Raw genomic sequence first — 12123 nt, forward strand, 5'->3', positions numbered from 1 at the left:
CTCAATGTGGGGCTCAATCCTAGGACCCTGGGATCATTACCTCAGCCAAAGGCAGACACTTAACTGACTGAGCCACCCAGGCATCCCTACATCGTCCATATTGAAGAGGAGGTTCAATTGCTATGGAACTGGTCAATGTCTGCTTGGAGTAGTTGCATGAAATAGTTGTGGCTGGAATCAGGGGTGAGGCCAAGAAGACAGGGAGTGATACAGAAGAGGGATTTGATATAGTCCACCCCTTGCTTTGCTTCAAGTCCAAATAATAAGGTCTTCAAGGTGGTGGCCAGCTGCAATCTGTACAAACATCGGGTTAGGGCTACAGGTCTGCGGCTAGTACGATACCCAAAGCCAAAACTGATATTTATTATCTCCCTTCATCACCGATTCTAGAGTTTCTCCAACTTTGCTTAGCACTTCAGTGGTCTAAGTTGTTTGCTTGATGGGGTGACCCAGACATTCATCTCTGAGGGTTTGGAGCCCCTTCAGTGCCTTTACTTTGTCAGGCCAAGATGGTTGCAATTGCAAAATTGTCATTATCACCAGGAATGTAGGTACCAAGAGATGCTTGAACTAGTTCCCTGAATTCCAGGTAAACCTTTCCCTGTTTGCACTGTGTAGCAGTAACTATCACCTCATGATAATCAAGTTCAGTACCTCCATTCTTACCTACTGGGATCCCAGAAAGAGGAGCCCAAAATGACCAGGCACAGTTAATTTCAGGTTCACTGGGATTGTTACTATGTCCTGTGGTGGAAGCATCCATCCCTCCTCCCCCGCTCTCTTCAGGAATCAGATCATGTTTTCTAGAAGACCCTAAACGTAGAGGTTTCCCCTCGTATGAATTTTCCCCAAAGTATGAATTTTCAACTGGATCACTGGGAGTGATGATGAGAGGGATATCCATCCTAACCCCAACTTATGGCTTCTGGATTCATGGATTGAGTACATTGTCCCATCTTTCACCCATTTGTTCAAATCATACCACATCCTAGAGAACATCACCCCAGCTGGACAGGTGTTATATCTGAGCTAGCCCCTTAGCCAAACCTTTACTAGGACCTTTTTTTCATTCTGTAAGGTCAGATGCTTCTGAGAGACACCGTATGTGAACAAAAATTGGATCCCATAATTATATACCCATTATTTCATTTCCTTAGCTGTAAAATGGGATCCTTTGGTCTACAAGTTTGTGTGGGAACTCATATCACTAAGACAGTCATTCTCTAACCCTGAGGATGGTGGTGCTGGATGTAATTGAGTAAATGAATATTTCATATAGGATCTGCTCACACCTTTTTTCCCTCCTAGTCATTACTTGAGCTCATCCTGACTTATTATGAGGAAATCCATTCTTTTCTTTTGAAGTCTTCACTCTACCTTTCCTGCTCCAACTCTCTAAGAATACTAGGGTATTACTCAAACCCAGACAGTTAATAGGGCTGCCCCATGTCAAGTTCAAGGTGACAAGTTCATTCCTGCTCTGCTTCTAGACGCTGCTTGATTTTTGCTCCTGAATTCTAATCCTGCCCTCCCAGCTTGATTCTGGTGATTCTCTTGTTGGTCTAGACCTCTGTTGGCCTTGAAGTGGTGTCCCAATACTGGACTCCATCGTTACTCTTCTCTTCACTCATTATCACATGAGTTATTACATCAGGTAATAAAAAAGACTAATTATATAATTATGAGAAAGACTCATGGATAATTCAGGCTCTCCTGCTGCCTTGCATGTCCTTCTGATGATGTATGGTTGGAAATCCTCTCTACTCTCATGCAAATACCAAAGCCCTTCTTTTGCAATCATTTCTCCATCATATGAGTTAAAATGACTTTTTCTGGGGTGCCTGGGTGGCTCAGTGGTTAAGCGTCTGCCTTCGGCTCAGGTCATGATTCCAGGGTCCTGGGATCGAGCCCCGCATTGGGCTCCCTGCTCCGTGGGAAGCCTGCTTCTCCCTCACCCACTCCCCCTGCTTGTGTTCCTGCTCTCGCTGTCTCTCTCTCTGTCAAATAAATAAATAAATAAATAAATCTTTAAAAGGAATGACTTTTTCTAATCTATTAAAACAAAACAAAATCCAAGATGCAAAAGGAGGTAAAGAGAAAACATAAGTCATTGGATGGTCACTTCCTGGGCAACAAAGCTCCCATCACTGGAGCCCACAGACATGCTCTACAGTGTCCATAAAGATTCTGCAAAAGATGGCCCCTGGCCATTTCTGCCAAAGATATCCTACTTTGGTAATTTAATTTCAGATATTTGTGTATTTGGAGACAGCTGAAAAAGCAAGTCCAACCGGAAAGGGATGCTGGGAGGTAGAAAAGAGGCAGAAACATGCAGGTCTGTGTGCAGGCTGGAGGTGTCTTTGCAAGGCTGTATGTGTGCTGCTGGCGCAGAGGGACGTGGCTGAGTCTCCCAGCTCTGTGCGCTGGATCTGCAGAGTGGAGAATGATCCATCAGGCCTTCCAGCTGAGAATCGATCCTTGAATGTTTCAGACTTCTCCGGGAGAGTATCCTTGTAGAATCAAATTAGAAACTTTCTGCCCCAGGATCTGTCTGTACGAATGTAGGAGTAAGTGACCAGAGATGGGGTCACACCTCAGGATTACTCTCATGCCCCTCTCTGTGACCTGGTGGCTGGGAGTCGGCCTGAATTCAGGTTCTGTGTGTCCTGTGGGAGGAGAAAGAAGCCAGAGATTGAATAAGGAAATGGTTTAGAAGAGCCTTGGGTGAATCCAAGATGAGCAATTCCCAAGGACTCACCTGCTTCCAAGAGACTAAAAATCACCCAACACAAGAGCCAGGAATTCATGGCAGGCTCAGGACAGGAATGAGTCCTCTCCTAGCTCAGGACTCTGGTCATCAGAAACAGGAGGAGAATTCTGAGCTCCCCTAGTTCTTAGACAGTCTTAGCATTTCCTGCAACACCCACTTCCCTGGAGCGCCCCCCAGAGGAAGGAGGAGGGAGCCTCTGTGTCAGTGCAAGCATGTGACTCCCCAGGACAAGGGGCTCTGCTCAGCCCTTGGGGTCTGATGGCCTGTGCAGGATGGAGGGCCTTTGCAAGGGGCAATGCCAGGAAATACGGAGTTCAGTATGGACAGCCCCGAGGATACAGTCCTGCTCTGAAATGTCAAGGGGCCTTCCCCCTTGCCTGTTGTCAGCAACAATGCAGGGGCAAAGGACTCTGTGACTGATAATGCAGATGTGAAGACTTGAAGAATGAGGATTAAAGTGACAGAAGGAAAAAGGATCAGGCCTGAATGTGTCAAAAGCTGAGAGGAAGAGAAGGCTGTGTGGAGCTGAGTCCCCCTACATGCAGCAGACAGTCACCTGGAGAACAGTGATCCAGGCCTGATGAGGGAATATCGTCTTCAGTGGTAGGAACTGACAGAGCCAGGTGGTGAGGGAGGGAGGTGTTCTGGAAAAGGGCTGGGCCTGTTCGGAGCTGCGGCTGGGGCTGAGGTCCAGGGTCTCCCATGGGTGGACGGAAAAGTCAGAGGAATGTATCTGTTGGTGGGGGACGTGTCAGCCCTGCTGTGGTCAGAGTGTAAAGTGGCTCATGAAAGATTTCATGGCTCATGAAAGGGCCACCTGCAGACTGGACGCTGCTCGGAAGAATGAAGCTGGACCGTCTCTGGCCTGCATTCAGCTCAGGCACAGTGTGGACCGAGGCAGAGCCAGGCCCCAGGCCATGGGTGTCTGTGCCGGGCACTCAGCATTGCCGCATCCAGCGACCTGACAGGCAGCAGGAGGGTCTGGGATCTCTGTCTGGGGTCCTCCAGGAAATGTTGAGCTGAGCCTTGGTTGCCCCCCACAGCTTCCTGGCTCGACCCAGGAGGTTTGTGCACAGGGAGAAGTTGAGGGTGCGGGGCTGTGTCTTTGCTGCTAGCACAGAGATACACGGCGGAGTCCTCGGGCTCCACGGGGCTCATGCTAAGGTCCAGCTGGGAGGTGTCTGGGCGTTGAAGTGAGAACCGACTGGAGGCAGTCTCATTTTCTACGAGTTCATGATCGCTGTAGGCAAACATGAGCTTTGGTGGCTTCTGAGCGCTCTGCTTATACCAGTACATAGCATCATGTTCCAGATTTTGTTTGCACTCCAGGGTCACGTTCCTCCCCGTCCCTGTTACCAGATGTTTTGGTATCTGGGTAATTCCAGTGTCCATGGAGACTGTGGGAGCAAGAAATCAAACTTAGAGAGTTTTAGGATGCAGTTCCCTGAAAAAAGCTAGAAGCCTGAAGACAGACATGTCCCACCTGTTCCCAGGACTTACCTGCCCCCAGAAGACAGAGGACCACCCAGCAGGGGAGCCTGCAGCCCATGGCAGTGTCTGACCGGAAGGGACTCGGTGTCTCTCTGCTTAGATTCCTGGCCCCCCGCCCTGACAGAGGGTTTGCTGGTGAGGTCACCGCCCCTGTCAGTTCCGCAGCTCACATTCCCTCTTCCCCCCCAACGCCCCGAGCTGGGTGTGGACTGGCGTGGCAGGACTGAATGCACAGGGGCAGGTGCAGAGTAATAGGTCTGTCCCCCAGCTGCCTCAAGGAGGTTTCTCAGAGACTTGTTTTTTTGCTAGTAGCTTCTTCCCCCACCTGAATGAATAACTGAGTCTTTCCTTCCTCTTTCCACTTGAGAGCACCTCCTCTGATCAGACACACATTCCTTCCCTTTGGGCAGATGTCCCCCCACGCTGCCTCTCATGGAGCCAGGACAATCCCACTCAAGCTTCATCCTGATGTAACGCAGAGAGGCCACCTTGCTTGGCTTACAGAGCCTTTCCCCAGTTGTGCATCATTTTAAGACACAGGAATTTAATGCTAACTGGGTAGAAAGCACCCTCATTGGGTGCTGATGAGGTTATGAGAGAAATCTACTGCAACCGGTACCCCCAGAGAGCATCTCCCCTATCTGGGGTGCTGAGCCTGAACATGGAGCCCACACATACAGAAGCAGCCCAGGAGAGTAACAAAAGGTCCTAATGGACGTGAACCACGGAGACTGTAGACACAGTGCTATAGAGGCTGTGGACTGGATTTTAGTGTCCAGGTTGTCCATATACCATCTTTCAAGCTGACCCTGGAACAAACCCTGATGCCTGAGCATTCTCGTCCTTCTTAGGCCCCCCGCCCCCCATTCGCCTCCCTTCTCCTCCCAGACCAGCCTAGGGAATTTCAGTGAAGTCACAGCTCCTCCTAGAGGTCAGAGGAGCACATTAACCTCCTCTGGGTCATCTGCCTCCCGTCCTCTGGAGGGAGTGGAGGGGAGCATGGAGAGCAAGGGCTATGCTAGTTTGTTCAGCAAGCATTTGTGAGTAAGGCGATGTTCTCATCCTCGAAATGCTTCTAGACTCATAGGAGTGATAGGATATGTTTTCAGATAACATCCAGTTTGGAGAGTTTTAGTGTATGTTTTAGGAAGGTTAAAATATAATTGGTTTTTATTTGGCTAAATCATTTCATCTACTCACCTTCTCACTTCCTCATCCCCCAAACCTGGATCAAGTGGGAGTCTCAAATACTAATCTCCAGCCCTCTGTTTAACTCTAAAACAGCATGAGCCTTTCCGGATAAGCTTCCACCCAGAGGTTTACTGGATTGCTGGGCTAGGACATTCCAGTGCCAACCCCCACCCCCACTTTATCACAATACTCACACAATTAATATATAATTGGAAGTAAGTGTAATAAAAGAAACATAAAGGCCAACAAGAAAACTCAAGAAGGCCTGATTGGAGCTGGAGAGTGCAGGCGAGGTTCAGGATTCTCCCCGATCAGAGACCGGGAGAATGAGTGGGACTTCAGCAGGTGAGGGTGTGGGGAAGGCACAGAGGCATTTTCAGCATGGAATGTCCAGGCACACAGGCTTCAATGCCGTGCCCAGGAATCTAGTGTATCCTGACATCAATATGGGACTATTGAAAGGGTTTTGAGCAGGAAAATGACAGGGTCCATTCACATTTTAGCAAGACCACTCTGGTAAGCGGTATGGAGGATTGGTTGAAGGAGAGTAAATCTAAAAACAAGAAAGTATATACAGTGCTATTTCAGTAGACTGTGGTCCCGACGAAGGCACAAGTGATTCACTTGAAAGATAAGTCAAGAATCTTCAAAGACAAGTCAAGGATCTTCCAGATGGGTACAAATTTTAAGACTGGATATTTGAATATAGGTGGTGAGTAAGGTGGATGGAGAAGTTAAGGGTGACTTCCATGTTTCAAGTTTGATTAACCATGTAGATGAAGTTCCATTGCACTGATTTGGGAAAAATAGGAAGAAGAAGCTATGATGTGCACCCCAATGTTTATAGCCAATGTCCACAATAGCCAAAATATGGAAAGAGCCCAGATGTCCATCAACAGATGAATGCATAAAGAAGATGTGGTATACACACACACACACAAAATGGAATATTACTTCCATCAAAAAGAATGAAATCTTACCATTTGCAATGACGAGGATGGAACTAGAGGGTATTATGCTAAGTGAAATAAGTCAGTCAGACAAAGACAAATACCATATGATTTCACACATATGTGGAATTTAAGAAACAGAACAGATGAACATAGGGGAAGGGAAGGAAAAATAAAATAAGACAAAATCAGAGAGGGAGACAAACCATAACAGACTCTTAACTCTAGAAACAAACTGAGGGTTACTGGAGGGGAGGTGGGTGGGGGATGGGGTAACTGGTTGATGGGCATTAAGGAGGGCACGTGATGCAATGAGCACTGGGTGTTATATGCAACTGATGAATCACTAAACTCTACCTCTGAAACTACTAATACACTATATGTTAATTAATTGATTTTAAATAAAAAAATAAAATAAAGCAGCTGATAGTATAATTCTCATTTAAACATATTCTATCTCTCACATCACTTAGTACCTAACTTTTAATGTATAAGAGATTACAGTACATATCAACTAACTAAATAAATAAATTGAATAGATAAAACCAAAAAAATAAAATAAAATAAAATAAAATAAATAATAAAGCAATGATTTCCAAGAAAAAAATTAAAAAAAAGAAGTAGCTATGATGGACTCAGCTCTAGATAAGCTGGCCCGCGCTGCAGCAGGATTAGTGGTTGGAACTCAGAGACACTCAGGAGAGAAGTTGGTATTTGAAAGATAGATTGTGAATCATAAGAAATTAGTTTATAAAATATCAAAGAGGTGGAATGTATACAGAGAGAAGAAACCATATAAATCGCTTGTATTTTATTCTTCAACTGGTGCAGAGTTCCATTGTACAGCGCTCTTTGTGTCATTATTGGGGTAAAACCTTTTTAAATCAAGAAGACCATGAGTGATTCTTAGCCATATGGAATCTACTTCTGGAAATCCCATACTCCTTTTTGTACTCAGGAACAGTATGTACTATGCTTGAAAAATGGAGGCCCTTCCAGATGAGTATCTGGGTGTCTCCTATCACACTCCACCCATTGCCCAGAGACCTTGGACTAGAAATAAGATTGGTTGGTTAGGGGGGTGTAGACAGGATGATCCCCTCATTCTTCCCATCACAAGTGCATCTGGAGAAACACCATGAAAACCATCATCTTTTCCATGTTCCTAGAGGTGGCTGGTAAGTTGTGTGTTGTTTTTTTTTTTCTCTTCAATATTGAAGCAAGTCAGTTCTAGAGACTAAATTTCCAGGCTCTGTGTCTCCTGTGTAGGTCAGAAATCCTGCAGCAAGTATGTGGGTCTCTCTACCTCACCTGGAACAACGTGGGGAATGGAAAAGAACGGCTGAGAGCCGTGGAAGGGACACGCACAGTCAAGCGCAGACTCAGATCCTCGCTCTGGTGATCACATGAGACCCTGCTGTGTAACCAGGGTAACTATCTAATTTATTGACCAAATTGGGACTTTTTTTTTAATTGGGACATTTTTAAGAGTGAAAAGTGGCAGTTAGTAACTATATCAGGGCAGTGTACATAAACCAGAACCGTCCCTAGCGAATCGAGATCTGAGGGCAGCCAGTGTTTAACAGAAATGCTCTGGTTATTGTTGCTGGCCCCGCCCCACTCAGCCTCCTCTCCTCTGGACTCTTGACTTCAGACCTGGGTAGGAGCCCCAAGACATGTCAGCTTTGAACTCTCTTGTTGTAGTAGGAAAGTTAGCATTGAAGAGACTACATGCATTTGAGGCCTTCCTGGGGCTTAGAAAGGTTTGTCCATGGGCTGGAAATAGGCAGACTCCAATGAGGGCTAACCAAGTATTCTACCCAAGTCACACCCTTCCCTGTGCTTTTAGCTTCTTGAGGGAACCAAAGTGCTCCTCCCTGTTCACCTAGCACAAATCACCTAGGAATATTTGCTTTATATCAAAAATCTTATTTTTTATAAGACCACTGCCAGACCTCAGATCTAGAACCTTCCCTCCCTCCCTTCCTTCTTTGATGCAAACAGTTCTTAAAATTATTCCACTCCATGAATCCTTCTTGATATAATAGGAATATATGGGAGTTAAGAGAAAATTTTCTTGGTCTATCTCTTGTCCAATGACAGTTTTGTGATCGTTTTTTGTGTGTGTGTTTTCTTTATTCCAGTAACTTAATAGAAAATGAAAAGAGTAAATAATGTGAAATAGATTGAAATAGATTGAGAAGACAGTGGAGCTGCTGCAAGCCCAGACCAGCCTAGCACAAAGTCAGGGAAGTGGGGGCACCAGTGGGGGAAGGAGGATGGAGGCAAACTACGCGACACAGTGATGGGGTGATGGCTCAGAATGTGGTGGGTGTTAGTAAGGGCTGGACTGACACTTTGGCATGGACAGTGTACTAACAAAAGAGAAAGACTCCCAAATCATTGTAAACCAACTGGTGAGGGGGGAGATATTAGGACACAAATGGGGATGTGAGCCTTCTGAAGGGCTTGGGGCTGGAATGTACTGTGTGGTTGGCGAGGAGGTGGGAATGAATGGGAAGGGACTGAAGGAAGACCCATAACTTGGCTGGTATACACACCTGTCTGCTTCTGTGACAACTTAATTTTTCTTTTATAAGGTTTGCTTCTCCACCTACTCTGGTGGGATAGAAATAGGATCTGGCTGTAAAGGGGAAGATGGAGCATCGTGAAGCAAATTCTTACAGCGACATAATTTAGTTGTGTTAACACTTTAACAAAACTCTTCTATGTGAATTAAAGATCGTGTTAACTTCTCCTATTTCCCCATGGTTTTCTGTGGGTATTCATTTCATACATGAGGATATTAATGTGCAAAGACCCCCAAAATAGAAGCTAGCGACAGAATGGAAGCCAGAACTCTGGTTGCCAGATCGAAACATTCTTTCCCAGAATTTTATTGTGTCTCATACTTTGGTACAAGTTTCTGTCTCTATGATTCTCTTCTTTGTTCTGCCTTGTTCTCTGTCACTGATGTCCCAGCCCTAAATCCCCAATTTCCCACTTCTTACTTTCTCCCTAAATCTTTACTTGAAGGAAAGGCCACAGTGAGCTAGTTCTCTTAAGATTACTAGTTTTATTTCAAGCCCCACCTGATCATTGAAACTGAACCACTATTCCATTTTAAGTCTGGATATGTGGCATTTAAATGGTTCCTTCCTTATGTTCTAGAGCAGGGTCAACAAACTGCGACCTGGGGACAAATTGGACCTGCAGCTTGTTTTAGCAAATGAAGGTTTCCTGGAACTTAGCTGCCCCCACCTATGCATGCCCTGTTTTCATGCTGCAAAAGCAGGGCAGTTGTGACAGAGACTGCATTGCCTGGAGAGCCTAAAACATTTACTCTTGGGCTCTTTACAGAAAAAAACTTGCTGAGCCCTGCATACAATTTTCTGGAGAGAATTTCATGGAGCTAGAATAGAAATGTCCTCAAGCCAATGCCATCCTTGAGCAGTGTTCTCAAGGAAACCTGTCTGGTTCCAGGGTTCACCTTACCAAGAAATCACATTCTATTTGCCAACACTGATTTTCTGCCTAATGGCAATGATTAGAAATTCAGCTTAGTATAGACTGCCAGGTTAACATCAAGGTTATTACACAAGCACACGCTTTGTAACTTGTTCCTTTTTATAGTCTTGCCGCCCTGATTGCTTATTTCAGTTTTTTAGTAATTTAGTATATCTCTTTCTAGGGAGAGGAATTCTCCTTTAAAAATTTCCCTTCTGTTGGAGTGGTAAAGAGCCAGTAGGGCCCCAGTCATTCACGTTGCATTAACCAGGAAAGTGGCTGAAGGAGCTAAGGAAAAGGAAACACAGACTCCCTTAAAGAAAAGATCATAAAATTGCCTTCAGAGGCCAGTGACACTTGCTTCTGCCAATATAAATGTCAACATATTTGCTGGAGCCCAGCCAGCCCCCAGTTCAGGCACAAGTTTAAATAGTCCACCAAGGCCACTACGCCATGTGCATGGGAAAAAGAGGTAACAAATACAGATTCATTAAATACAGACACGTGCCTCTGGGCCACCACGTGTTTGAAGTTAGGAAAAGAAGTATAGGTACCAACCCCTTCTGCTGGGCAAAAGGAATGTGGGCATTCCCACACATAGCATATGGATGTGACTGAGGAAGCAGACAACCCCCCCCACACACACACACTGTGGCATGTCCAGTGTTAATTGTAAATAAGAATTCCTTGATGTTATTGAGGATAGAAGTTTTGCACGCATAAAGTGTGTCTCTTGAATTTGGGAAATTTCAACCCAATTCTCCAGGGCCCAACTTCGCAGAATGATTCACAGTATCTCAGAAGCAAAAGGTATCTTGTAGGTCTGAGCTCACACACAATGGTGCAAGGATTATTTTCCTCAGGTTTGTTCACCCACGTAAATGATGGACATGATGCTTATGTACAGAGACACCTCACGCTGATCGGTATTCTCCTGGCCTTTGGCATGGAGCGTTCTCCTAGTCTTTTCCACTTGCTGTACTTTTCTTTTTTCCTTAGTCTCCAGATCTACCCAGCTCCATAGCACTTCCACACCCAGCAGCCAGTGCAGTCACCACCATCAGCGACCCTTGGGGTTTCCCACTCTCATTTTGTCCAGCCCTCGGCCTAATACTTGGCAATGTGCATCTCTAGCTGTCTTCATCATGTGCTTGCTTTGGCAGCACATATACTAAAACGACCAGTCTTCAACTAGCACCCAAACGGCCATTGTTATTTAAAGAGCTATATTATTAAATAGCATAGGTTCATTTTAATTTACATTAGATAAAAATTCCCCAACCCGTGAAATATCAACATCTTTGCTTAAGAGGCTCAGGAAAAAAGTTTATTTAAAAACCAAAATGTCAGTTACATTACAGGCATTGTGTTCAGTGATTTCCATGCAACATGTAGGAGCGTTATTTGGGAATAACTGAAGTCCAGAAACTATCACCTGGTGTTTTCCCCACATCCCTGCTACTGCTTTAGTTGACTGAAAATCACCACACTGCTCCCAGAGGGGTACATGTTCCTTTGTGTCAAGTGTTTATTTGGGAATTTGTAGTTGATCCTAGATAATTCCCCTTATTTAGCGACCCTCACGCTTCCCCTTCCAGGAAGAAGGGGTGCAAATGATAAAGCCCAGAATGCACGAGAGAGAACTCACTGAAATATAGCAGCACGTGAGCCAATTATTGTGGAAACTCTGCTCTAAAATGTTGTGTTTTTCATATGGACTAAGATCTCTGATGAGGTTCAGAGGAAGTTCTAGGGTTGATGCAGAATTATACATCTTCTAACACCTCAACATGAGGTGTCAGAATGGAAGATAATTGGGCAGGATGAGAAGGCTCTCCCTTCTTCATTCTGGGCCTGGCCCTTTCCATAGTTTCCCTGATTTTTAGGGAAGAGTGAAGGGCAACCCCCTGCCTTATGTGTCATTCATTCAGTAGTTAATGAGTGCCTACATTGTCCTAACGTTCAAGGCACTTTCCCATGGCTATGGCCTCAGAAGCTACTTTGCCCATCTTTTTTCCTTAGATCGGTTGTTCCCGACTGGGAATGATTTTGACCCCAAGGGAACATTTAGCAATGTCTGGAGATATTTTGGTTATCACAACTGTGAGGAGGGGCTAGTGGTACTTGTAACTAAGACCAGGGACACTAATAAATATCCTACAGAGTGCAGGGCAATCCCCACAACACAGAATTACCTGGCCCCAAATGTCAATT

General features: G+C 45.3%; 1 gene segment (V, D, J or C); it reads right to left on the reverse strand.

Annotated features, from left to right (window-relative positions):
• Positions 1–113: 113 nt before the first annotated feature.
• LOC116630585 lies at positions 114–4319 on the reverse strand. The segment is given in 3 exon segments: positions 114–294; positions 3732–4167; positions 4271–4319. Coding segments are annotated over 3 exon segments (666 nt in total).
• Between the last annotated feature and the right edge of the window lie 7804 nt (positions 4320–12123).

Source organism: Phoca vitulina, unplaced genomic scaffold (assembly GCF_004348235.1).
Source record: "Phoca vitulina isolate PV1807 unplaced genomic scaffold, GSC_HSeal_1.0 scaffold4, whole genome shotgun sequence".
NCBI lineage: Eukaryota > Metazoa > Chordata > Mammalia > Carnivora > Phocidae > Phoca > Phoca vitulina.